General features: G+C 36.1%; 2 protein-coding genes across 2 annotated transcripts in view; both read left to right on the forward strand.

Moving 5' to 3' along the window:
• The first annotated feature begins 282 nt into the window (after positions 1 to 282).
• On the forward strand, positions 283 to 3,178 carry LOC142342749 (2-oxoglutarate and iron-dependent oxygenase JMJD4-like). Its single transcript, XM_075394285.1, has one exon. It carries the CDS (start codon positions 2,207 to 2,209, stop codon positions 3,176 to 3,178), a length of 972 nt encoding a protein of 323 aa, XP_075250400.1. The 5' UTR covers positions 283 to 2,206.
• A 393-nt stretch (positions 3,179 to 3,571) lies between these two features.
• The window catches only part of LOC142342748 (testin-like), a 33,096-nt gene continuing 9,415 nt past the window's right edge, over positions 3,572 to 27,252 (forward strand). The window contains exons 1-5 of the mRNA XM_075394284.1: positions 3,572 to 3,710; positions 10,495 to 10,583; positions 14,613 to 14,795; positions 14,943 to 15,150; positions 17,240 to 17,365. Coding sequence (XP_075250399.1) covers positions 3,603 to 3,710; positions 10,495 to 10,583; positions 14,613 to 14,795; positions 14,943 to 15,150; positions 17,240 to 17,365 — 714 coding nt within the window. The 5' untranslated portion in view covers positions 3,572 to 3,602. The remainder of the gene's footprint in view (positions 3,711 to 10,494; positions 10,584 to 14,612; positions 14,796 to 14,942; positions 15,151 to 17,239; positions 17,366 to 27,252) is intronic.

The raw sequence follows: 27,252 nt of genomic DNA on the forward strand, positions 1-27,252 counted from the left end.
AACAAAGCTAAAAAACACCCTGGAGTTGACAAAATTCATTTCATATTTTGCGTCATTAAAGAATATACGGTTCTGAGATGTATATCCTTGAGTATTTTTGAGCAAAACTCAATTTGAATTGAAATGTGGTCAGTGAGAGCAACGGGTTGTAGTACTACTGCTGAAACCAAGTTAAAATCGTTGCTCTCATGTGCATTTTCCACATTTTGCTTCACGCTTTGTGAATGCGGAAATTAGTGCTAAGACAGAGAAATAAGTAATAAAAACATCTAGATAAGATGCTTTTAATATTTGGATGCATCTTCGTCAGTCGTGTTGAGTAAAATATAATCGCTCATTGCAGACAATGAGGTGTCACATTACCCGGACGGATACTTCACTTGAGCCCGTTCAAATGCAAGTTCAATAAAATCCATTAAACGAGGGATTCTTGAGCTTTTTGATGGGTTAAAAACGCAGCAATAACTAAAACAACGCAGTAGCATGTCTTCAATGTAAAACAAAAGGCAAATTCATTATCAGTGCAAACATCTTGATTATCTACTTATAACAACGAACATTATTGCTTCATAAAAACAACGCCACCACTCCACGTTTTTTCAATCTTGACCTGAACGAATCTTGTACTAAACAAAGAAGCTACACGTGGCATTATACATCATCGGATAACCAGTTTTCTCTTGCAACAATTATGTCAAACCCGTGATGGCGACATAATCTAGTTGGTCAGTTTGTTTTGATACATGGAAAAGTCTCTGGTATTTTTGAGCAAAAGTTTGAGGCGGAGTGTTTAGTCTTTGCCAAGCAATTTGGCTCAGTTCTGTTAAGTGTTCGACATCTCTTCGCTGGTTGATTTTATGACCATTATTTTATAGGTTAATGTCCCTCATTTGGGAAATTTTTCGTCGAGGGCTTTTTGGCTGAGGCTGTATCGAATCTAGAGAAGAGCCTTCCCCATTTAACTTTCCTTCCATTTCGGTTTTGCCTTCTCGAAGACACTGATTTCCTTAATTTTATATACATTAGACAATAGACGTTTGTATTTACAATACAGCAGTACTTCAACAGGTCTAGATCTAGCTTCTGGGTGACGCTTTTTGTGCCAAGTCAGCTGTATCGTTTCCCAAAATTTTCAGGAATATTCAATTTAGCCAGTACATTTGAGACTGTTTACTCAACATTTTTGTCTTGATTCTCTTAGAGGTTACAGAAAACGACTACTTTGGCCGCATCTTTATAGAATTCTTTCATCGAGTGTGCGTAATTGATCCGGCCAACTTGAACCAGATCTAAAATCACCGGAACACTGAATGCCATTGCTGCGAAAGACTTGTTATCATCTAATTTAAGGCTAATCAGTTAAACTGTTGGTGTACTTAGCCTACTTGAGATGCTCAGTGATGTCCTTCAGTAGACATAACAGCCACTCATTTGTTAATTTCTCTGTAAGTTGTTTGAAAACTTCAGGAAAAGCTCTTACAAGTTCGTCGAATTGGGATTAGTTATTTGCACACAGCGATCCGAGATTTTCCCTGACTGTTGTCTTCGACCACTGTCTTATACAGTGTGGATTTTACAACAGTTTTCACAATGAATTGAAATCCTTTCCCCTGGAAGTTTACGCACGATTTGTATATCTGCAGAAAATGTGAAGAAGAATCTAACAAAAAATGTAGAGATCTCATCAGCTTACTTGGGAATCCGCTACAAGAACAACAAACTGAGAATTTGTTTATCTAACTTTCAGTGCAAATCTGGGGCAAGGCCAAGCAATCCCAATGCCTAGAACTCAATGATTGCTGTGAATTGATGTGTTTTGTCTTCCGATCTTTGTTGCACTTAAACTGTGCTTTGGTCTGTCATCTACTACTGCTACTACTCTTCTGGTCATTTTCTCACTTACATGAGACAGATAACTCATTATATTTTTCACATATCTAATTGAAATATAAAGGATTACAAGAGTTGCTAATACGATACTCTTCTGTAACGAGAGGTCTCGAGATAGTAAAATTATGCTGCCAAAGTCACCGCCGTCTTCAAATAATTTTGCTGAGCAGAACTTATTTCGATCTTTCTTAGCTTCACTGTTGCACTCTCTTCAACGTTGTGTTTACAGGAGTTGTAAATTATTTCTGAGGGAGTTAAAGAAAATTTAAGCTGTGTTTTTACTATTGCCTGCGATTTCAAATATTTTCGATTAGCTATGTTTTTCGATTCTTACACATCGCCTGAGAAATTTGAAGAGATTGTCAGAACAGGTGAACAGCCATGCAAATTTGGTGCCTGGATATCTCAGGATTGGCCCTGCTTCCAAAATTGGTTTGATGACAAAACCTTAAATTTTAACAATTTTCTTGCTCAATTTGGAGATGTTGAAGTCCCGATCATCTCTTGCCATCCAGGTTTATCGTATGAAGCCAGCAAATCAAAGTCATTGCTATCTCAATTAATCGATGACCTGAAAAGGGGTCCTAGTAATAAATATTTGAAAGATTGGCATTTTTGTGATCATTTGGAGGAAGAAAGTGACGTTTTTAGCGTCCCAGAGATTTTTAAATGTGACTGGTTGAATGACTGTCTCATCAAAAACAAGAAGCAAGATTATCGGTTTCTTTATTTGGGTGGCTCTGAAACCTGGACGCCGTTTCATGTCGACGTGTTTTGTTCATATAGCTGGTCTGTAAATATCACAGGACATAAAACTTGGTTATTTGTGTCGTCCAAACACATGACTGAACAAGAGAAAGCAAATCCCCCAACCGATTTGCGGTCTTGCGATCATCTAATGAAAAATGCCATTGAAATCGAACAAGGACCTGGAGAGGCAATATTTGTACCAAGTACATGGTTTCATCAAGTTTACAACCGCGGACTCACCTTATCAATTAACCATAATTGGTTTAATGGGTACAACATTAAACACGTGTTTGATCTTCTCAAATCGGATTTAGATCTTGTCAAACAGGAAATTGAATTCCTCAAAGACGCGATGGGTGATGAATATGCGGACCATTGTCAAGTGCTGTTGCGTGCAAACAGTGGTTTTAACTTTTACGAATTGAAAGATGTTCTGTCGTATGCAGCGAGTAACGATTTGTACGATGAATTTCAGAGAAATCAAGCACAAAGCTATTTGGAAAAAGTCGAAAAAGTTTTAGAACACGGAAAAAATTAATTTATTGTTTTTTGCCTTGTATTGTAATCAATTATGGTGTGGTAACTGTAAATTGTGATATTGTACATTTTATGAAAACTTAACGGTGACTTCAGCCGTTAATCCAGTCAAACGTTGGACAAATAACTTGATCGATTATTCGTTCAGTTAGGGTGCGTTCTCAAGTCACCTATGTATCCAATTATTTGTGAACTCTTTTGATCTCACTCGGTTTACTTGGTCAACAAATAATTCTGGCTCGTTCTGTGTAACAAATGTATCGATCATATTCACTTTATATCAACCAAATTTTGACATGGTAAAGGCGTTCGTTTGAAACTCGCCCCAATTTTGCTTACATTAGTTCAAACCTTATCGCATGTGATCTTTGCAACTGAACGTACAATTTCAGCTGTGTTATGATATATTTGGGTAGCAATTTAAAATGAATGGAGTCGCGGCTCAAGAAGAGACTGAAAATGCCAAAGAGGAAGTTCCGCGGGAGTCAATTAGGACTATAGATGACATCCGGGCCCTACGAATCCAGCGCGGCGTAAGTTTTGATGATATTATATCGCGGTAGTCTCAATTTTAAGAATCATTGTTTTTATTCGGAGAAAAAAGTTTTTCTTGCAATGACAAAACCTCAACTTGGACTTCTGAACGTCTGAACAAAAAATGTACCAATAGAAACAATTTCCATGGCGGATGTCTGAGCTCCTTAAAAGTTGCTTCCTTGACGCATGCATTTACATCACGAAACTGTCTTAATATAGAAGAAAACCATATCGAAGCTTCGCGTAAAATGTTATTCCGTCAAGTTTCCTGCGATTGAATCGCGAAAGAGAAAGCCAATTGATTTTAAAAGTTTTTAATAGCCGTCGGCAGCTTCTGAGCTGCTATTATTTAGGCGCTCTCCTTTTTTACGATCCAAAGGATCTGGATTCTATTGGTGCGCTGTCTTTTTTAAGGATCTGTTCACACTTTCAATTTTCATGTCAGTGAGTGCTGATATTAATCACGCTGGAAAAGTAAACAGAGAGAAAAAGCGAGCAGCTCTGAAGTGTGATTTTTACCATATATGGAGTGAGCGATTGGTGCTTGAACAAATTTTCGTTTTTCGAAAGCGCTCTTTTTCCACGTGCGGCATTTTGACCTCTGCTTGTGCTTTTTTAAATTTACGGTTTCAAGAAGTCATACATGTTTCCTAATAATACCGAGCTGCATTTTTTCTAAATCATCAAAGGGCAGTTAATGGTTTATATGACTTAGACACTATTTGATTTAATAAATTCTTAGTGATTTTTTTTAAGTACAGAAGTTCTTCTGGTGTCTGTTTCTTTGCGTATCTGATGACTGGTCCCATTTTTTCAAAAATGAGGCTTAGTAGTAACCTTTTAGTAGTTTCAACTGATATCTTCAAGTTTTAACTACTTTGTTACAACTTGTATTCAAAAAATAACTACTTTGCAACAACTTTTTAAAAAATATATCACTGATTTTTTGTCTTTTCACAATTTTTTTCTTTTGTTACCTTGACATTCAAGACGGTTCTTTTACTTTGGCGATTAGACCTAAATGAATCTAAACAATGCTTAAAAATGCTTAAAGTTAATAGTCAGTGTTTTTTATGATTTGGACAATACTTTTTTTTCAAAAACTATTACCAAATTTTTTTTGCTTGTATTTATTGTACTTTTCGTCTTCTCACTGAGTCTCATTTTTGACAGGTCCTATCGGTTGTTAATGATGTTCAAGTGGATTGATTAATTAATTCAGTCCTTAGCTATTGTTTTCTATGACTTTGACCCATATTATTGTTCATTTCGGTTCTCTGTTAACTTTATTTCATTAGTGACATTAATAAGTGTAATCGTTTGCTAATGCACGAAATAAATCTAATTATAGCTTGATTTCATAGTGGTTTTGTCCTTTTTAAACTATTTCCATAATTGTTAGGTTTTCGAGTCTTGCCCGTTTCTGTTGCCTTTCTGGTGGTCTTGTCTCTTAGTCTCAAATCATTGAGTTGTATATACAATTTGTTTTTAAACGGTTTTTGATAAATTTTTGAATCTTGCCTTCCTGTCTAGTTCTTTTTGTCCCGTTTTCGCCTAACGTAAATGCTAATGGCTATTTTATGACATGTAAAGCTGTATTTTTGCTGTGATTGAGGATTTTCGTAAATAGTGTTGTGTTGATTCGTAGTTTGAAGCCACTAATTTTCAAGAACTTATTTTTATCAAATTTCTGTTTTTGGTATTTTAAGAACTGTTCACAAATTGGGATGATTTCTGGAATCTTTTGAATTGTTAGTTTTGGTCACGACTTAACGGAAATAAGAACTAAAAAGCGAGTGGTCAAGTGGCGTGAATTTTGTTCACTCTACTTTGAAAGTGGTGTGAGAGAATTGTGTTCGAAACAAAATTCGATATTCCGCTGGTGGCTTATTGTTAAATCAGATTTTTTTTCAAATTTTTCTTTTTTGATCAGATTTTTTTGCAAAAAATCTGATGATTTTTCCAGCCTTTTACAAAAAATCAAATGTTTTTCCAGCCTATTCCTAGTCAATTCTAAGTCCTATTTTTCTAATACGGCTATGCAAAATTTTTTGAATCGTGCCTATTGATCACGTTTTTTGGTTTTTCATAATGTTTCAGATGAATGGATTTCCATGCCTCTCACGCATCGAATTTTGCGATATAGTTATTAAGGTCAAGGTCAAGAGAGCAAAACCAAAAGAAACCGGATAACCCGATAATGCCCGGTCATTAAGTCATAGTGCATTAGGTCATCAAAGTTCTTTATAGCTATTGCTAGCGGTCATCGGTTTTTGGCTTAATAGCCTTCAGTTTAGAAGCTGCATTTAATATACGTTTAGAATCCAAATGAGACTGCTTACAAAATTAGAACACTTTTTGACCTTGCAGAAAAAATTATTAATTTCTCTCTCCTTCTTTGTTTCAATGCTGAAGTTCGTCAAGGGGGTCAACTATGGCTTTTTTCCGGTTAGGTGTCGAATTGGGTTCCTCTGAGTCGCCAGACACGTTTATTACATTGACTATGTCGACGGATCTCCGAGAAAATACTCGCAAGTTTAGTTCTCAATAAGCCTAACCATCCAATGTTCCCTACGCCTTAATTGCTGGGGCAATGGTTTCAGGAGCAAGCATTCTGTTTTTTATCTGGAGCGATTTTGCTTGATTCGCAGCAGAATAAGTATTTGCTGTGTTAATCATAATAATGATGTAAGTGAGTGGTCCACAATTAAAGTGTACTGATTGTAATACAATGTTTAAGCATTTTCTTATATCAATGTAGAGAAATATCGACCTATATCACTCTTGTCGCAGCTTCCTTTGGTATTAGGAATGATTCACTTAATTTTTATTTTTGAAAAACGCTCGACAAGGTGTTTTCTTATTTTTTTTTTAGCCGACCGAACCCAATTTGTGTGCCAAACGACTGCTAATGTGTACTTCGTTTTTTTTTAAAAAATGATCTTTTTAATTGCTGTCGAACAAAATTTGTAGCAATTATGTTAGTCATGTGGTCTTTTCTGCAATTTTTGTGTGTGACCATTTTGACTTTTCGTCTTCCAAAAAGGAATAAACACGTAACGCCCGGAGGGCAGCAAGTTCTTTTGGAGCCTTTCGGCTTACTAGACTCTAAATTTGCGATTCACGAAAACTGTTTGGAGACGTAGTTTATTGTGTTCAGGGCGGATTTTAGAGTTCGACAACCCCCTTCACTTCTCGGGACATCGTTACACCCGTAACCCACCGCGCTTAAAACCTCCCCCGCCGAGCTCATCCCACGCCCCTTCAATTAAGCTTAAGCTATTCTGTCTAAACCGTAGCTAGCTACTGTCGAAGCCAACCGCTCGCCAGTCGTTTGAGAGCAATTAGCCAGACGTTAGTCGGTTATGTTTCTAATTTTCTAACAGATATATCTGTTCAGTTAGTTTGTCCGTATACCTGATTGCCTGGATTAGCATTCCCTGGCAAACTGTGCTCAGTGCTTTTTCATCATTTATTTAGATTTATTGTGATGACTGCTTTTCCTTTCTACGAATTCGTCCATAATCTTTTGCTGATTTTTGATATTTGGAAAGCTATCTTATGGCGCATTGTGCCATCTATTTGACAGTATACCAGTTGTTTCTCAGCTTATTCAATGCTGTTTAATCTTTGTTTCTTGCCCAAAGTGGGGTCTGTTTACTATCTTAGAGGAAAAGGAAAAGACGCATTCGGAGGTAGTGCACATCACCTTAAAGGTAGCTCCTGCTCAAATCAGAATAACGTCAAATCCTACTTTAAATCCTTTCAATTGAATGTCAGTGTCTCACAAGTCACTTTGATTTTCTTTCTCCAAACAACTAGAAACCCTGTCTAAAAGTCTGTATTAGAAATGCAAGAAAAATGTTGACTACAATTGTCCTTCTTGCACTTAGTTGATCAATACCGATGTCCTATTTGTGTTTCTTAACGTGAATTTGGTTTAATTTAATTAATTTTTTTAGCTCTCTATAATAGTTTTTTACAATTCAAAGAATTTGAATCGTATTGGGGCGCTGTCTTTTTTTACGACTCGAAGAGGAGTATTGGTTTTCTTAGGTTTTTTTTACCGGAAGTACTATTCGTTCAGACGATGTTTTGACCTAAAAGCGAAAGCGAGTAAAATTGCAGTGTGAACTATTTTTTTCTGAGCGAGAGAAGTTTTTTGATCATGCGCTGCGTTCAGTGAAAGACTTTTTGACATTGAAAAGTAGTTTTTGACTGAATGGCAAATATAGATAACCGTTTTTAGCCGTTTTTTCGTCTAAGTGGCCTAGTTTTTTTGCTTGTAATTTGGTTTTTTGTGGAAATAATTTTTAATCGATGCTATGTTGAAATGTAAACCCCTGAAATTGATAGCACAGTATTTTGCATTGCCAGAAATTGCGTTTCAAATGCGAAATTGGCACATATTTCTTGATTTTTTAGTTAATTTTTGGCTTTTTTTTCTATTAATTTCTTCATTTTTGGATCTTTTAGCTGTTTTTTGTCAACAATCAGTTATTATAGCAACTTCCTTTTGATAATTCATATACTCAATGCCTCTTTCTACCTCGATGTAATTTTGTTTCATAAAATTGTACATTTGCTAATCCGATTTTCAGTTTTTTGTTTGTATTTTGCTTTTAATTACTAGAGATAGTATTTTGGGGAACATGGGGGACTTTAATTTCGTTTCAATAAAAATTCAATCATTTTTTGGTGTTAAGTTTTTGAAAAAACAGATAAATTTTTTTCATAAATGCAGTCTTAAATATTTTTTGACCACTTTTTTGCAAAATGTTTCATTATTACGTATGTCTGAATTCTGCCTTTTCTTGTTTTATTCTGTTCAGCAAGTTGGATTTTTGTCTCGAATGACTCGCTGTCTTTTCTATGTCTCGAATGCTGAGCAATGAAATGTACTCGTTTTTCTTGATTTTTTTAAATTTGATTTTAACTTTCAAAAATCAAGAATTGGTCTTTTTGTTACGGTGTTCCTATCACTGTGTCCATATTCTTCACGTTCTAGTTTGTATCATTCTAGTTTTGTCCTGGCACCTACTTTTATATTCCTTATATTGATTTTTTCAGTTGTTAAAAAATTGAATGAATTCAGCCTTTTCGTAGATCTTGGTTTCTTCGGTTCGCAATTGGTTTAATTCAAAATAAGGCAGCACTGGGAGTCTGTTAGAAAGTCTTTTCCAACATTTCTACTTATTACTATTCATTGCAATTTTCTTCCGGGCTTGGTATTGTTTTTAGACGATTTTTTGCCTTTGAATATTATTCTGTTGCTTTTGTTTTTCTATGATTAATTTAATTTTTGAATTAGTATGAAATCATGTTGTCTAGCATATATACAACAAGGAAGAATCATGTATTATTTTTGTCTTAATTGCCGTGATTAGAAATCTAATTGTAGTGGTTCTCTGATTCTTAAGTTTGAGCACTCTTAATAATTTTGACTTTCCTGTCTTTTTTGAAAAGTTTTTGTCTGCCGTTTGCTTTCGCAATCTTTTTGAGATTAGAATCCTTATTTATCTGAGGGCAATTGATGGCCCTGTCAGCTTTGTCAGGCTATCAGTTTTTTGACCATCCTTAAAATTTCAGACTTTTTTAACGTTACCAAACGTTTTCAATAATAAAATTTTGCTGCGTTTTCTTGCTCTTGGTGACAGTGGTTTAAATTTCACCGATTTTTGATCAGACCCGGGGAGGTAATGAGTTAATGGTTTAATACAAAAGGTAATGTCTTCAGCTTTTTGTGAAGTTTTGGTGCTTCGAGTTGCTTCCGGAATTCTTCCGGCTATGTTTTTAAGATCTGTTCACACATTTTCATGATTTTTGAAGTCAAATTGGAGTAGTGATTTTGGTCACGCCGAATCAGGAAATGGAGCGAAAAGGCGAGTGGTTTTGCGGCGTGAATTTTTTCGCTCTGATTTTAAAGTAGAGTGCGAAAACGGTGTTTGAACAAAAATTCGGTTTCTCGGTAGTGGTTTTTTGTTCACATGCGGCAATTTCACTCTGATTTTTACTGTTTTTTCGATTTTTTGGATCGGATTTTTTTCTAAATGGTTTTTCCAATCCGTTCATAGTCCGTTTTAGGTCTAGTTTTTTTAGTTAATGAAAGTTCTTTGAATTGTACGTCAGGACTTGTCCTGCTTTGTTTTTTCATTTGCCTGAAATTTACCACGTTTCAGTTCTGTGAATAAACTCTTTTCGCTACAAGTGCTCTAACGGTTTTCCGCTATTATTAGTTCACACTTTACAATGGTTTACTTTTTGTGATTTTTTGATGAAATCCCGGCTTGATATTGACTTTCGTACTGAAATATTTGTGCCCTACGCAAACTCTTTTGCTTCATGTTTATCATCTTCAGATGTGTTTTGGTACCGCATGTCTGTCTGCAATTTTATGATAATTGTATTCTAGAGTATGTTTCGCATGCCATTCGCACTTCTTGGGTTCGTTTAAATTATGATGGTTTTCAAACAAGCTTTTTTGCGATTAAATTGTCCCTTTATGCATTGAAATAATTTTTTCCCCTAAATTTGTGAGCGACTTTCTTACGCGTGATTTTTTCATCGTGAAATATTTAGTTTCCGTTTAAAATTAAGTGAGCTCAATATTTGGTTACAGAGAAAAATGCAGAAGTTCCTTTCAAGGTTTGACCGAATTTCATTCTGCTAAGTCAGTTTTAATGGACGGTGCGGAGAATCTAAATTCATGATTGTAAACTAAAAGTAAATAACAGAGCATAGATGAGTTTAGCCATGGCTGATAGATTGTTGTTTGTTTAGAAAAGCTTGAAGCATGATGTGGGTGCTGGCGCCCCATGCCTCAAGTGTGGTGATGCTTGCGAAGGAGGCTTTGCTCTTCATTTCTGGAGGTGAGGGAATTACAGTCCGCTGCTGTGTACAAATTGGCATGAATGAAATTTGGATTAGCTTTCTCTGATTGTAGGTGAAATCCGTTCTATAATCTTAATACCTCGGCGAGAGTGTTTCAGATTGGATATCTCTTATGCTCTTTAACTTTGCATTCTCTTAGTAATTATTGCCATATAAAGGAAATGAGAATGTTGCTCGTCCTTATTATGAACGGAAGATCCGTGCGATATGGATAAAGGCAATTAAGAGATCATTAAAAGCTATTTTGTTGTGTATAATCCGTTATATTTAGTTTTGCCAATTCGTACGTATTGTACGTTGCGTAGAGTTAATTCAGAGGAATTGCTTAACTTAAAATAAACTTAAAACTTAAGATTTGGTTAGTTAAGACAGACTGAACTTAATGAGCGTAATGTTGAACTTAATGCTTGCTACGCATAGTTTAGTTTTAAATCGTTCAAATTTCAGAATTGTGCTTGTATAACTTGTCATTTTTCCCCCATTAAATCTGTCTTCTGTCGAATAGTTTGCTCTGGCCTACATACCCGATTTGTTTTTGAAAATACGGATTATCTGAAAGCTCTTTACCTAGTGTTCATTGTTCTCTGATACGGTTTCTATCTATTACAGATTTTTAGGATACAATTCCACTCTGGCTGTAAAAGATATCATGCGCATGGATGAAAGTGACTTTGTTGGAAATAGTTCTCAATGCTGAAAATTTTATCACCAGTGTAGGACGCGTTGGTTCCTATGTAAAAAAATGCCATATATAATATAAATCGTTTACGGTCTTGTTTTTAGTTTGGAAAAATTGTTATTCTAACCTCTGGTGCCAAACCACTTAAGCCTCAGGTTTTCTAGGTTTTAGAATACTATTTTGACGTAGGATTTTTTTGTCTAAGCTTTCAAAATTTCCTTATTAATGATGAGCCCTATGTAGCCCCCCAAAAGTTTGTAGCATTACGCTGGAAACAGTACACGAAAAGAAGTAAATCTGCTTGATTTGGTTGGGGTTTTTCACTCCCCTTGAGTGGAAAACAGTGAAAGTAAGACCAGACAAAATTATTTCAAATTCGAGCAGTTCAAATTAGATATAGGAAAGATATATGTTTCAACAGAAAGTCGTTCTTTTTAATAGCCGCGAAGCGATAGCGGCTTTTATTGAGGGCATTGTGGGTTTTTTCAATTCGTCGTCTCCATCGATGATTCTTGTGACCATTGACTTTTTCAATCGTTCAAAAACGTATATGCCATAAGTATTGAGTCTTAGGGTCTTGAGATTTCTCTAGGGCTTTTTGCTTATAGAGCGTATATGTCTCATGAAAATGACAGTCAGAATCTAACCAAACAGTCTAGTGGTCTATTAAAGGACTGGTGGTCAATCTGTCTATCTTATTTCTTTAGTTGTTTCAATTCATGGAAGGCTAAAAGCGTCTATCGTGGCTTTTTTCCGGCAAATTGCCGGCTATATCTGATTTTCAACCAATCTGAACTGAAAATTTGAAGAGTTTGAAAATGCTCTGGTTAGGAATGAAGTTATCCTCGAAAGGTTTGGCAGCGCAGCAGCTGTTTAAAGCACAAGGAATTTTTTTTAAATGGCTGAGCGGAGCTATTATAGATTTCTTTGTTCGTTTTTTTGCGTATTTTCCTTGAGGCAGCCTTTTATGCATTACTTTATGCAACTGTTTTTGGAGCTTGACGTCATTAGAGAGCTTTTAATCACCGGAGTAAATTTCTTTCGGTCGCACGTCAGTTATCCACTTTCAAAATGGCATGTCCAACTTTAATCGGAAATTTGAGTTTCAATTAATTCTTATGAAAAGCAGAGCCGGGCGAATTCTAAAAACCAATAATAATTTATGATATCACAAAAATTCGTCAGAGTTAATTATCTGTTTGATTTATCAATTAATTGCTCTCAAACGGAGTTGGTAGCAATTATATTTGTCCTGTCGGCGTTTTTTATGCATAATTTGTTTGCTGATTTTGTCTGAACCATTTGTCTTTTCGTCCTCAAAAGCGGGATAAATATGTAGCGCCCAGTGGGCATTATGTGCTCTTAGAGCCTTTCAGCTCACTAGTCTCCAAGTACGCGATTCACTGAAACTGTTTTGGAGACTTTTACTTAAGTAAGGTTTTTAGAGGTTGACCTGCACCCCCCCATAACACCCCCCATCGGCCCCTCACTTCACTCACCATCCATCCCCACACCTGCACATGGTTCTGGCCGTAAGGGCCCCGTGCAGCCAAAAAGCGCACTCCCACCGTTGCCCCACCCCCGATGTCCCTTCTGCGTTCACCTCACACCCCTTCAATTAAGCTAAAGCCATTCTCACTGAACCGTGGCTAGCTACTGATGAAGCCAGCCGGTCGTTTAACAGCAATTCGCCCGAAAATGGTTATGTTTATCAATTTTATTTTGTTACCTAACTTCAACAAAACTGTAGTCACATTATTTTTGGCGAACTACCGGCAATATCCTCAGTGTTCGTGTCTTGAAAACTTGTGTTTGCTCCTTACCAACTTCACTTCCCTACAATTGTGCACCTTAGATAAAGTCGTTAAAAGCTCGTTGTATTTTTCAGGCAGACATTTTTCAAGTGATACATTCAAATCTCAGCGTTTTATTAATAACAGCCAAGCGATAGCGGCTATTATTGGAGATATCGTGTTTTTTTTAATTGCTCTCAAACGAATTTTGTAGCAATTATGTTAGTCCTTTGGTCTTTTTTAATGCAATTTTTCGCTTGACCAATTTTTCATCTGACGCTTTTGGCTTTTCGTCCTCAAAAACGGGATAAACCGGTAGCGCCCAGCGGGCATTAAGTGCTCTTAGAGCCTTTCAGCTCTGTTTCAGCTCAAACTGCTTTGGAGACTTAGGCTTATACTTATGATGTGAAGGGCGGTTCTTAGAGGTTGAGACAACCCCCCTGTTGATTCCCCCCACTAGTGCCTCCACCCCCACCGCTGTTGCCCCCCCCCCAACCCAGTGTTGCCCCCATCAGCCCCCGGTGCACCCCCCCCCCCCCCCACCCCCGTGGCTAGCTACTGACGAAGCCAACCTCTCCCCGGTCGTTTGAGAGCAATTCGCCCGACGTTAGTCGGTTATGTTTTTCCCCGACGTTAGTGGTGATTCTTGCAACCGACCTGACTTCTTGGAATTGGCTTTTCAATTTCAGTGATATCTACAGCTTTCAGTTGAATTTAGTGTGCGTGACTTCATATTTTCTGCTTTTAGGTCATTTGCACTTCAAATTTTGTAAACATTTACTAGGTAAAGGTCAATAGTGTGGATCTAAGTTGTGGCAAACGTATATGCCCTAATTATTGAGTATTAGAGTCTTGAGTTTTTGATTTTTAATATTAAACTCGAAAAAGCTCCATTAGGGCTTTTTCCGTATAGAGCGTATATGTCTCTTAAAAATGACACTCCGAATCTAACCAAAAAGTCTAGTGGTCTATTAAAGGACTGGTGGTCAATCTGTCTATCTTATTTCTTTAGTTGTTTCAATTCATGGAAGACCACATGCGTCTATCGCGGCTATTTTCCGGCAATCTGCCGCTATGTTTTGTCAAACAAATGGAAACCCGACAAATGTTTCAGAACTGCCAAAGACTTGGCTGCAATATATATAGACAAAGTTCAGATGAGCGTCTGTCTGTTTAGTATGCTTGGTTAAAAAAAGTTCAATATTTTTGATGTTTGGTTTAGGAATTAAGGCTTTGATTTCAAGTAAAAAATATAACCGAATAGGAAGATATTATTCTTAACATCAATAGGTTCAGGACGAACATTTCTGCATAATTTAATTTTGTGTTTTAAGATGTTTTGTTCCAGCGAAGATAAGTAACCTACAAAAGATGGACCGAATCAAGAAGAGGTCTTTCATTCCACCCTTTTGTTTTAGCTTTGTTATTTTGTTTTGGAAGGCTCTCCTTGGGTATTGGGACATATTTTAAAACGTTTTCCGTGCCCTTTTTGCAATCACACTTTTAGATATATTGGGATTTGTTACTGTTGTTAGAAAGATCTGCATGACATGCAAGTGTCCACCTGAAAACCACGACATCCAGGCCGAGTCCACAATCCAACACAAGATTGGAAAGCTCTTTGGTCGAGACCACGTAGAACAGTATGGTCAGTTTTACACCCTTGACACGAATGAACTGGTTGGAGGCACGAACAACAAAACCAGAGATGCTAAAAGGTCAGAAAGACTTTTTGTGTAAATTTTTTGCTGTTTTTGCGGTTGTAAAAATTTGTTTGCTCCATTGTAATTGTAATTTAGTGTATCGTGTATCATAAAGCTGCTTTTTATTGCGATATTTCCGTTAATCCTTGTTTTGTTCTACAGAGCTGCAGAATACAAGAAGATAGCCTCGGATGCTGGTGGTGATGAGAAAGACACCATAACATTCGAGTGGGTCCCTTCAAATACTCCCAAGAACCTTGTCTTAAAATACATCTCGTCTCTCCCTCTAGAGAATCAACCCATCAAGGGCACAGTCGGGGCAGCAGAGAGGACGAAGCAGTTACAAAAACAGTTGCCTACTCACGATGTTGTAAGTGGTCTAAATTTTCAATTGCTTTGGTTTCTGAATTTTTAATTGTTCTTGTTTAATAGCCGCGTCAGCAATTCCAGGCGGCTATTATCGCGCTCCTAATTTTTTACATTTCAAAGAATTTGAATTGGATTGTGGCGCTGTTTGTTTTAAGATCTCTTCACACATTTTCATGATTTTTGAAGTCGAATTGAAGTCAACAGGAAGTGGAGCGAAAAAGCGAGTGGTTTTGCGGCGTGAAATTGTTTTGCTCTAATTTTAACATAGAGTGAGAAAACGGTGTTTGAACGAAAATTCGCTTTCTCGCTAGTTGTTTTTTGTTCACATGCGGCAATTTCAGTTTGATTTTTACTGTATTTTCGATTTTTTGGATCGGATTTTTTTTCTAAATGGGTTTCCCAATCCGTTCATAGTTCATTCTGGTTCTATTTTTTTGTTTGAACCAAGTTTTCATTTCCCGCTAGTAGTTTTTTGTCCACATGCGGAATTTTGACCTTGGTTTTCTGTTTTTTTGTATACTTTTTATCTGATTTTTTAGAAATGGTTTTCCCAATTCACTCATAGTCCGTTCTAGGTCTAGTTTTTTGTTTAGTCAATGAAAATTTTTTGAATTGTACGTCAGGACTTGTCCTGCTATGTTTTTTTTACTTCGTCTAACAGATTTTTGTTTCGTCTTACCCTGACTTCTTGGAATTGACTTTTTCATTGACTTCAGTGACTTCTACTGCTTTGCAGTTAAAATTTGTGTTCGTGACATCATTTCTGCTTTTAGGTGAATTGTGTGACTTACCTCACTCAAAAAAATGACTTCTGAACTCACTTATAGAACTTTATTTTTTATGAACATTTACTAATTATAGGTCAATAGTGTGCATCTAAGTAGTGCCAAACTTATATGCCATAACTCCTGAGTAATAGAGTCTTGAGTTTTAATATCGAATATGAATTTTGAAAAAGCTCCATTAGGGCTTTTTCCTTGTAGAGCAAATGAGTCTCATAAAAATGACAGTCCGAATCTAACCCAAAAAGTCTAGTGGTCTATTAAAAAGCTGTCAATCTTATTTCTTTAGTTGTTTCAATTCACGGTAGGCCACAAGCGTCTATCGCGGCTATTTTCCGGCGATCTGCCTGCTATGTTTCTCTCAAAAGTCGCTTAGAATTTAAGCCGCTGACTTTATTCGCGGTAAATTGCCTCTGAAAGTCTGATAAAACTGAATTTATCCAAGATTCCCCTCCACCCTCCCATCTGATTAAATTGATTGACCTCGGGCCTCTTGTCGAGAGACAGCAACTCTTCCGACGTTAGTCGGCTTACGTTTACAAGAATTCGATACTTAATGACTAAGTTTGGAATGACTGTATGGATTTTGAGCCTGCCGAAGAAAAGCTTGCCAAGGAATTCGTTTTGAGTTAATTTAAAGAGTTCGAATCAAAAGTTACTTACTCTTAAGTCGATTACAGCAACGATTGTTTTTGTGATTCGGCATTGCACTGCTTCAGCTAAGACTGCTTGGCGCTCATTCATTCGAGGTAATGAAGGTTATAATTTGACACGAATTACTACAGATAGTTGTAGTTTTATATTTTTATCACTTTCATTGAAAGTCTTTTGTGTATTCTACAGGTGTGTCCAAATTAAATTCTGTCGCGTCCACGTTTTCATATAGTTTCTTTGTCCCGTCTGATTAGTATACAAAATTAGTCGTTCACAAGAGTCATTATTGACTCATTTTTTTTTTTGGAGAATTATCTTCAATTGAGCATGAAAGTATATATTGCAACAGAAAAACGCATCTTGTCGATGCTGTAAATCGCGAGAAGCTCAATTTGGCGAAAACCGATTTCTAGTCAGCATTTTCCTACAAGGGCATGAGGCGTAGAAGAACGTTATAAAGCGTTGGATGTAATCGATTACGACGTATTATAGTTTTGTGACCATTTCCAAAGCTTGTTCATATCCGATAGTCAGACAAAGTATGAATTAACTGTGCACTGCTGTTTAGTTCAAATATTTTATTAAAACAGCCGCAAAAGTCATTGTTTGAACTTGCTTTGCTATCAGAATGATACGAAGTTTTCTTGTTGATAGGATCCCTCTGCGTGTAAGGCAGTCAAGGAATCGGAGTTGGACGCCTTCTCAACCTTCGTCGAGTCCTACAAGAAAACTGCACTGGGCATCGGCAACGTCAAAGAACAGTTGGGCGACCAGAAATGGGTATTTTATTTGCACATTTGGTAATACCCCCCCCCCCCCGGTCAGCTTCTCAACGGCTATCGTTTAAAGGCCTTCCTTTTAAAAATCCAAAGACTTTTTACAATTCGAAGAGGTGTAATAGTGATCTATCTTTAATTGCTGTCGAACGAAGTTTTGAAGCTATTATTGTAAACGTATCTTTTTTATTAATAGCCGCCCTCATCTTCTCGGCAGGCTATTATAGCGCTCCTATTTTTACGACTCGAAGAGGAGTATTGGAGAAGTCCTTTTTTAAATCAATTTTATTGGAGTGATTTTTGAAGCGGGAAATGAAACGCGTGAAAAAATTTGGAGTGATTTTGGTGCTGAACAAAAGTGAAGAGCGGAGCGAAAAGAGAGTGGTTTTTGTTCATACCGCTGTTTTTGAGAGAGCGAAAAAGTGATGTGTGAAAAAATTTTCTCAAAGCGAGCGAATTTTTTTTGTTCACGTGTGACTTTTAAAAGCAGTTTTTGCAACTTTTGATGGTTATGAGGTTTGATTATGATATTGTATTAGTTTTAGGCTTGTTCTGGTAGGAATTTAAGGTTTCAAGTAGTAAATTTGAGTTAAATGCTAATTTGGAGATTTTTGATCAGTTTTGTTGATTTTTAGACGAAATTTAATGATTTTTCGCCTGTTTTTTTTTGTTGAAGCTTGTTTCTTAAGAAATATTCATATACCAATTGACTGTAGTTATTTGGTATAACTCATTTTTTTCTTAGGAAAATTGACAGAGAAATTGAGAAATTTTAAAACCATTTTTATTATTTTTGAAGTTTTTTTTTTAATCTCAGACCTATTTTTTTTAATCTCAGACCTATTTAAGTTTCTTAGCCTATTATGACTCGCCCATTGTTTTGCGAGCTTTTCATTGCTCTAATTGCAAATGAATTTTATTTGGCTTTATGTTTCCTTGTACTGTAAAAAAAACTCTGGTTCAATTTGTTTTTGAATGCCGTTTCTATTCTTCCTTAATTTTTTTATGGCATTTGTGGAGGTTCAAGGTTCAAAATAGATTTTTTAATTGTTTAGTCATAAGGATGGGCAATTTTCTCCTTTGAGTCGTTCCCGGAATTCTTCCGGCTATGTTTTTTTTTCACTTCGTCGAACTTTTTTTCGCTTTACCCATTTTGCCGCTTTTTCAACATTTTGCGTAAAGTCAAATAGAAACGGGATAAACCCATAAAGCCCATTTTTAGATGCCCGGTACTTGAACTTAGTTCTCATATGTTTTAGTTACTATCTATAATGCTTATTGGTATTGATACTAGACCCTGTAGCCTTTCACTGAGAGACAGGAGTATGTCCATTTACGAAAGGACATCAAAATAAATCGCTCTTAAAAGTTTTTTTTATACAAAAATCAATTTTTGTTGATATTTTCTTTTCTTTCAGTCCCAATAGAGTTATGGAAATCAACGGCGGCTATTTTCCGGGAATCTGCCGGGTATGTTTCAAAGTTTTTGCCTGACGATTTTTCCGCTTTTGTTCTAGAAAATTCTGATTTTTTTGAGTGACTTTCACGCTTGAGTTCATTTTTGAGTAAAAGCGTTTGAAAGCGAAAACGAATTAATGCAATATTAGCCTACAGTTAACGATGTTGGACGGGCATTCTGGAGGTCCGGAGTTCGAACCCCTGAGGGTTCGGAGGTTTTTGCACCCAGCCTGTTCGAGAGCATTTCATCCGCCGTTAGTCTGTGGATTTATCGGTGACTTCTACTTTTGTAGGAGAGACGTCAAATGCAGCAGAAAGTAGATTAGATCACTGTGCTCAACAAAAGTCAAAATCAAAGAAAGAATTTAGAGCGGGCGCGAGAAAAGTGGTTGTAAAAAAACTTTCGGGCTGCCCAAGCGATATTTCTGAGCACGTGTCTTTTTCAAAGCCTCTAACTTTTTCAGCCACAGGCGTTTTTATCATTAATAGCCGAAAAGCAATAGCTGACGCTATTTCTGAATTATATTGGGGCGCTGTCGTTTCTTTCTATGCGAAGAGGAGAATTAGTGGAGCGTCTTTTTTATCAGTAATTTTGAAGTGTATAAGTGTATTTGAAACAGGAAATGAAATGCCCGAGAAATAAAGTGTTTAGATCAAAATGCTGACGAGCATTGAGAAAATAGGGTGGTTTTGTGTTCACGCTATATTTTAGCGAGAGAGCGAGAAAAGTAGGTGTGAAAACATTTTCGTTAAACGAGCCAATTTTTGTCATTACGTGTGGCATTTTCGAAGCAGTTTTTTCGTTCTCCCTTTTTAATAGCCGCCCTCATCTTCTCAGCCGGCTATTATAGCGCTCCTATTTTTACGACTCGAAGAGGAGTATTGGAGAAGTCCTTTTTTAAATCAATTTTATTGGAGTGATTTTTGAAGCGGGAAATGAAATCTTTGTCGAATAAAAAAATGTTTCGCTTTACCTCTTTTTGCTGCTTTTTAAACGTTTTGCGTGATGTCTTTTTGACTTCCCTAGGCTAGTTTCTCTCTTCTCTCATTCTGCTAAAAGTGATTTTGAACATCAGTTGCTCAGCAAAGCAATTCAAAATGAACAGAGTCAGTATAAAAAATTGAAGTCAGAAGTAGAAACGGGATAAACCCATAAAGCCCAATTTTAGATGCCCGCTATTTGAACGTCGTTCCTATAAGTCTTAGTTACAATCTCTAATGCTTATTGGTATTGATAGTAGCCCCTGTAGCCTCTCTCTAAGAAACAGAAGTATGTTATGTTCAACTACGAAATGCCATCAAAATAAATAAGACTTAAAAAATGTTTTTGTACAAAAATCTTTTTTTTTCAATATCTATTCTTTCAATCCCAATCATGCTTATTGGAATCAAGGGCGGCTATTTTCCGGCAATCTGCCGGGTATGTTTTGATTTTCTGTCAAAGATGTTTGTATCGTTTGCGCAGACTAGTATTAGTGCGTCTGAAAGCTTGTTTGACCATCTGAAGCCAAGAATGATGTTTTGCATTCAATTTTCTGCTGTTTTAACCATTTCTCCATGTACGCTTTTGTAGCACTTTTTGTATTCTCCAAAATTTTATAGCATTTCGGGAGTTCTGTGGTTGAAAATAGCTGTTTGTTGTTTTCTTTGTGTTTCAATATAAATGTTATTGATTATGAGATTTTTTTTTGAAAGATAATTGAGTAAATGTAACCAAATTTTGGCCGATTTTTGTTTCCTAATTTTTTTTTAATTATTTTTGCTAATTTTAACCTTCTTGCCATAGTTTTTCTTTTTCAGTCTTGAGTTTAGAGCTATTTTACAGGTTTTATTCCTAAAACGTGCCATGGAAGGTCAAAGACGGCACTTTTTACCCAAAAAAAATACGAATTTTGATTATTTTGGGTTTTTTTTTCGTTTTTGGCATTTTTTGTTTTTCAAAATTTTGCCAGGTGTTGGTGGGTAGGGGCCTGGACAGTGTAGTTTCCAATTAAATAATAGGGAAGTAACATTTCCGCATTCTGTGGATAAATTTGTTCAAATATTTTGTGGAAAATAAATTCTTTTTTTTTGTCCTCCATTTCCTTTCCTCGGGTTTTCTTCTCTATATGAAATACTTGGTCGCTTTTTTGTAAATTGGCAGCTATTTTTTGAATTAGAATTTACTGTGTCAAAATATTGGTGCCATTAGTTGTTTTGAAGCCAAAATTCGTAATAAAATTTTGTATCAGATTCTTTATTATTTGCTCTTGAACGAAGTTCATAGCAATTATTGTAAATGTGTCTTATGCAAAATTTTTGCTTGACATTTTTGACTTCTCGAGTGACTTTTACGCCCTTGACTTTTTGCGTTTCGCGTGATCTAAAATTCTCTCTCAATCACAATTTCAAGCAGCTGAACTCAATTGGTGCAATTTAATACCAAAAGTCAAATGAAAATTGCGCCGAGAGTAGTGCCATTTTTTTTACTTTAAATCTTAATAGTGGTATATGTTAACCTCGAAGCCCAATATTGAACATCTTAGTCCCATTGAGGCTCCCCCTCTCTCCTCCCCCCCCCCCCCCCCCCCGACTGAAGTAGGCTGCAATTGATTAGAGCTTCCTTTAGTCGTTCGAGAGCAATTCTTCCGACATTTGTCGTTTTATGTTCAGTTTTTGCGGTCGACTTCTTTTCAATTACTTTCTAATTTGCCTGGTATTGTATCCAATTGATAAGCGTAGCTATCTAGGAGGTTCATTTTGGTAGCTAGAGTATTCAACTTTCTTCTCCGAGTCGTTTCCGGAAGTTTTGAGGCTGTGTTTCTTTTAAGATCTGTTCACACATTTTTATGATTTTTGAAGTCAAATTGGAGCAGCGATTTTGATCAAGTCGAGATAGGAAGTGGAGCGAAAAAGCGAGAAGTTTTGCGGCGTGAATATTTTTGCTCTTATTTTAAAGTGACAAAATAGTGTTTGAACAAAAATTGCTTTCTCGCTCATGGTTTTTTTGTTCAATGCGGTATTTTGACATTGATTTTTATTGGTTTTTTTTTCCATTTTTGGATCTGATTTTTTTGTAAATGGTTTTCTGAATCCAATCATTGTCCACTCTATGTCTATTTTCATTTAGTAAATGAAAATTCTTTGAATATTATATCAGTTTCTGTGCTGCTTTGTTTTTTTTCGTCAACAGGGTTTTTGTTATGACCTTATGGCGTCCCAATCACCACTTCAAATATGCTTTTTGTTCATTTGTTCATGCAACGTCAACTGAATTGCATGCGTGACCTTCATTTTTCACTCTTAGTACTGAAGGGTTATTGTTCATTTGCGTGATTAAATTCTCGGTCACACGACTTACCTCTTTCTCAAAATTGACTTCCTCACTGAAATAGACTTTTCTATACCTTAATTCAAAGATATAAAGTGAAATGAGTGTGGGGTACTCTAATTGAAGGCTATTTCAGGACAGCTAATAGAATCAGAAATAAGTTCATTTGCGTGATTAAATTCTCGGTTACACGACTTACCTCTTTCTCAAAGTTGACTTCCTCACTGAAGTTGATTTTTCTTTACCTTAATTCAAAGAGATAAAGTTAAATGAGTGTGTGGCACTCTAACTGAAGGCTATTTCAGGACAGCTAATGGAATCAGAAATAAGTTCATTTTCGTGATTAATTTCATTTGCGTGATTAAATTCTCGGTCACGCGACTTACCTCTTTCTCAAAATTGACTTCATTACTTAAATGGACTTTTCTTTACCTTAACTCAAAGAGATATTGTGAAATGAGTATGTGGCATTCTATCTGAAGGCTATTTCAGGACAGCCAATAGAATCAGAAATAAGTTAAACATATTCTTAAAGTACAACAGCTCAGCATTTTAAAAAAGTTTATTTTTTTAGTCTGTTTCTTTTAGCATCTTTGTGAGACTGCAGATCTGGGAACCCATTGCGCTGTTTTTTGGCAATCTGCCCGTTATGTTATAAGCTAATAAAAAGCTTGAATCGTATTTGACCATTTGAAGAAAATGTAGGGATTTTTGTTAAAATGTTTAATTGCTCTCAAACGAAGTTTGTAGCAATTATATTAGTCCTGTCGGTCTTTTTTTTCATTTCACCAATTTCTCATCTGACGCATTCGACTTTTCGTACTAAAAAAACAGGCAGCGCCCAGCGAGCATTAAGTGTTCTTAGAGCCTTTCAGCCAGCTCACTAGTCTTCAAGTATGCGATTCACAGAATCTGTTTTGGAGACATATACTTATGGTGCGAAGGGCGGTTCTTAGAGATTGACGCCCCCTACTGTTGAACCTCGCATTGTTGCCACACCCCATCAGCCCCCGGTGTAACACTCCCCCCCCCCCCCCCGCTGCGTTCACTTTCGCCCCTTAATTAAGCTAAAGCTAGCCTCACTAAACAGTGCCTAGCTACTGACGAAGCCAACCGCTCGCCGGTCGTTTGACAGCAATTCGCCCGACGTCAGTCGGTTGTTTTTTGTTTTCCTTCTATTTTACTTTCACATTCCTAAGTTTTCTTTGTATGAGCCATATTTGTTTGCTCTATCAGTTTTTAATTGCTCTGGTAGAGAAGTAATTTTTGTAAACGTGTCTTTTTTGCAAAATTTTTGCTTGACCGTTTTGACTTTTCGAGTGACTTTTACACCCTTGACTTTTTTTTGCGTTTTGCTTGATCTAAAATCCTATCTCAGTCACAATTTCAAGCAGATGAACTCAATTCGAGGCAATTTAATACTATATGTCAAATAAAAAGCGCGCCGAAACCGGTGCTATTTTTCACTTTAAATCTTAATAGTAGAGTACGTTAACCTCTAATGTGGTTGTTTGAAGCCCACTATTGAACTTCTTAGTTCCTTTATAGCTCCACCTTCCTCAGCCCTCCCCCCCCCCCCCCCCCGATTGAAGCAGGCTGTAATTGATTAGAGCTCCCACTAGTCGTTCGAGAGCAATCCTTCCGACGTTTTTGTCTATTTATTTTGCATATTCTATTATCACTGGTTGTTTTTGGAGTCTCAACTTGTGAAGAAGGGTTTTTTTCTGTGAATTAAAGGTATTTTTTTATGTGTTTTATACCAGATTTGGCTTCTCTCATCTTTTTTTTTGCTTTTGTTTCAAAATGATAAGTGTTATAAATTAAGGGTAATTTTGCTTAATCAGAAGTTGGTCGTGACTTTGTGATTATCTACTTCCAGTTTTTTCTCGAGTCTCGCACATTTTCACTTTACTTTGAGCGTTCAAAACGGGATAAACAAATAAAGCCATTGGGCATTAAATTTCATCATAGAACATCAGCAACGCCCATTGGGCATTAAGTTTCATCAGAGAACATCAGCTGGCTTCAGTAAACTTTCAACTGCTTAGAGTGCTGAGCCTGTTTTGAAGGTCTAACTTCAAGGTGAAAATTTATTTTTTATTTTTTGAGAGCAAATTGGATCAATTTTTCTCGTTTCTTTGTCGCTTTTGGAATTTTCAGAGGGGTATCATTTTTTTGTTCATTGTTCTAATTTTTTAGGTTTATGGGCGTAGGAAGCCTTTTCTCGTTTAATGGGTATTTTAAAATGGATAAATTTTGGCTCTGTATAATATTGGCTTTAAAAATTTTAGGATTGCTATTATTTTTGTTTTTCGCTAAGGTTGTGAGTGTTCTGTGGCGTTGTTGAATTGTTCTGCTGGTCCGGTGTAGTAGTTTTTAGTTTTTCCCTCATTTCTTTTGGATTTCAATTCAGTACTTGTCCTGCTATGCTATATTTTTCTATTACGTTTTTCGTTTAACTTCAATCACGACTTTCACGTTTGATATCTTTCATTGAATTACGCAATGCAGTGAATACGGTCAAGGTCAAAAGAACAAAATCAAAATAAATGGGATAAATCGATCAAGACCGGTCTGTAACTCATGGTACATTAGAAGCTGAATTAAGTATAATTTTAGAAATAACTGAAACGGGACAACAAATTATAACATATTTTGACACCTAGAAAAAGCTATCGATTAGAAAAATCTGTCACTCTATCTTTATCTGTTTCAATTCCGATGTGCGTCAGGGGGTGGGGGTCCACTACGGCTATTGTTCAGCAATTTCAAGCAATTTTCCAGAAAATGAATTTCACGAGACATGTGTTAAGCGTGTTTACTTGCGAAACAAACATTTTGTTGCAGTTCAGACGTCATTAAGCGCCAATATGTAGTTGTCAAATTAATCGATATGGGCGGTGTGTTTTTTGAGATTGTTGTAACAAACTTATTGATTAGCACTAGTGCTACTTTGTAAGTTACTGTTTTAGATATCATGATTCTATGCTGACCTCTATCATCGATCATCATCAACTGAACAAACAGTTGAGGAAAGACAAATTGTGGACAGTTTTGATAAAATCAAATTTGACGTCAGGTAGTTTGAATTTAATGAATACTGAATGTAATAGAAAAGCAATAAAGCAGAGAAAGATAATAAATTAATAGAACAACATTTGATTAAGTTCGTCCTTGTACAAACACCAACACTTGAACAACTCAAAATGTGCCCGTAAAGGTCAACTCAATCATCAAAAGATGATACCCTATCTTGGTAAAATTACAACTTGGAAATAACCAATAATACTGAAGAAAAAGATAAAGTAATTTCAAGCCCAGCAAAGTAATGGATGAAAACATCACATCTGTGTAATTCGACAAATGATGAAAATTTCTTCAACTAAACCGCCATATTTACATATTTATTGGTGAAAACCCCTTCTTAATATTAAAAAAATATTTGGAAAGCTTGTAAACAAGATTTGCTCTTTTTCATTTTTTTTGCAAATCTTATTTCATCTCGTGAGCCTATGAACTGAAAATTTGAAAGTGACTACGCTCTTTAAAGAAGTTTTTTCACTTCATCTCTTGCGTAAATTAGGTACATGTTCCGTGGCTGAAGAATTCGATAGAGTTATTTATTGACCCTGTATCCATTGTTTCCTATGGAAAGACATGAATGGTACTCTTTACCAGAGCTCCATATTTTTCTGCCGCATGATAAACACCACCCTCTTAAAGCAGGTAACACCGTTTTTGTCTGTTCAACATGTTTATTTCTGTCAATAAACGGGAGCTGAAAAAGTAGAGATAATAATTTCTCAAAGTAATTGAAGCGTCTTATCCAATTTGCCCTTGAAAAGATGAAACAACAACTTGGTAAATTTACAAACTGAAAATCATCGAAATAATTAAAGAAAAGTTTAAGTTAGGTTATTTTCTCAAGAAAAATAGTTGTTCAAAAAAGTTCTTTTTAGAACGTAAAGCTTGGACTTCAGCCTGAAAATCTTTTTTTTTCAGCTTGCTTCAAAAGTATGTCAATCACTGATTATATAAAGTTGGATATATTTTTGCAAATTAAAAACGTATTGGTTTCATTGATCTGAATTCTGAGTGTAGTAAAGAAAGAAATGATAAAAGAATTAACATCCAAATAAGCAGAATATAGGGTTGTTAATACAAAAACATTGTGATGGAGGGGACAGTCAACAAAATTATTCACACCTATTCAGCCTGGCCGGGAGTCACAACAGTCTCATCGCTACGTCTCAGTTTTGTAAGCTTTATGGGTAATGCGACAGTGAATATGTACCCCAGACCGCGATAATTAGCCTCACAAAACAAACAAAAACTGAACTTCTTAAATATACCTTGCCAAATCGTAATATCACACCACGTAAGAATCTTTTAAAGTATGAGAAAACGGGAAAGTTCTTTTGCAGTCAAATCTTTAAATTCTCTCGGTATTATTTCAAGTGACTGAAATGTTTTATATAGTTTAATACAGCAAAACTGGATTCAATAACGTTCTATTGTTCTTTTGTATTATGATAATTTCACTGTATTAGCTGCTTTTTGCCTTGTTTTTTTTTCTGTGGTGGAAATACAATAGAGTTCATTGCGAAAACTCCAAAGTCTTCTGAGTAACTTTATGACGAATTGTAGTAACTAGTAGATATTGCCCTAAACTGATAGTCGTTTTAGGGAGAATTCCTTCTTGCGCCATTTTTTTTCTAAAATGAATGATTAAGGTTTTGTACATGAAGAAGTGACGAATAGCTACAGCAGCCATACATTGAAAATTCCATAGTGAAAAACAGCGTTGACATTTGATTTATAGTATTGTAATAATTTTGACACATTTCGCAATTTTGCAACTTTACCACCACGCTTGCTCAATCTTTTACTTGTTTTTTGAGGTCGATTCCAAAAGTTGAGTTAGTCGATGGAAATCCCGATTATTTACAATCTCACTGTTTTTCTTTGTGATAGAATCTGACACAAAATTTGTATTTCCGTTCAACGTGATAGTTGCTTTGACGTTCATCTGCAGTGTTTTACATTTTTTTAATAAACAACATATTGGAGCTTCATCAGACATCAAGTTTACACAGATCTTGTAAAACCTCAGTTGTTTGCAC

This window comes from Convolutriloba macropyga, chromosome 7 (assembly GCF_964194025.1).
Source record: "Convolutriloba macropyga chromosome 7, txConMacr16.3, whole genome shotgun sequence".
NCBI lineage: Eukaryota > Metazoa > Xenacoelomorpha > Acoela > Convolutidae > Convolutriloba > Convolutriloba macropyga.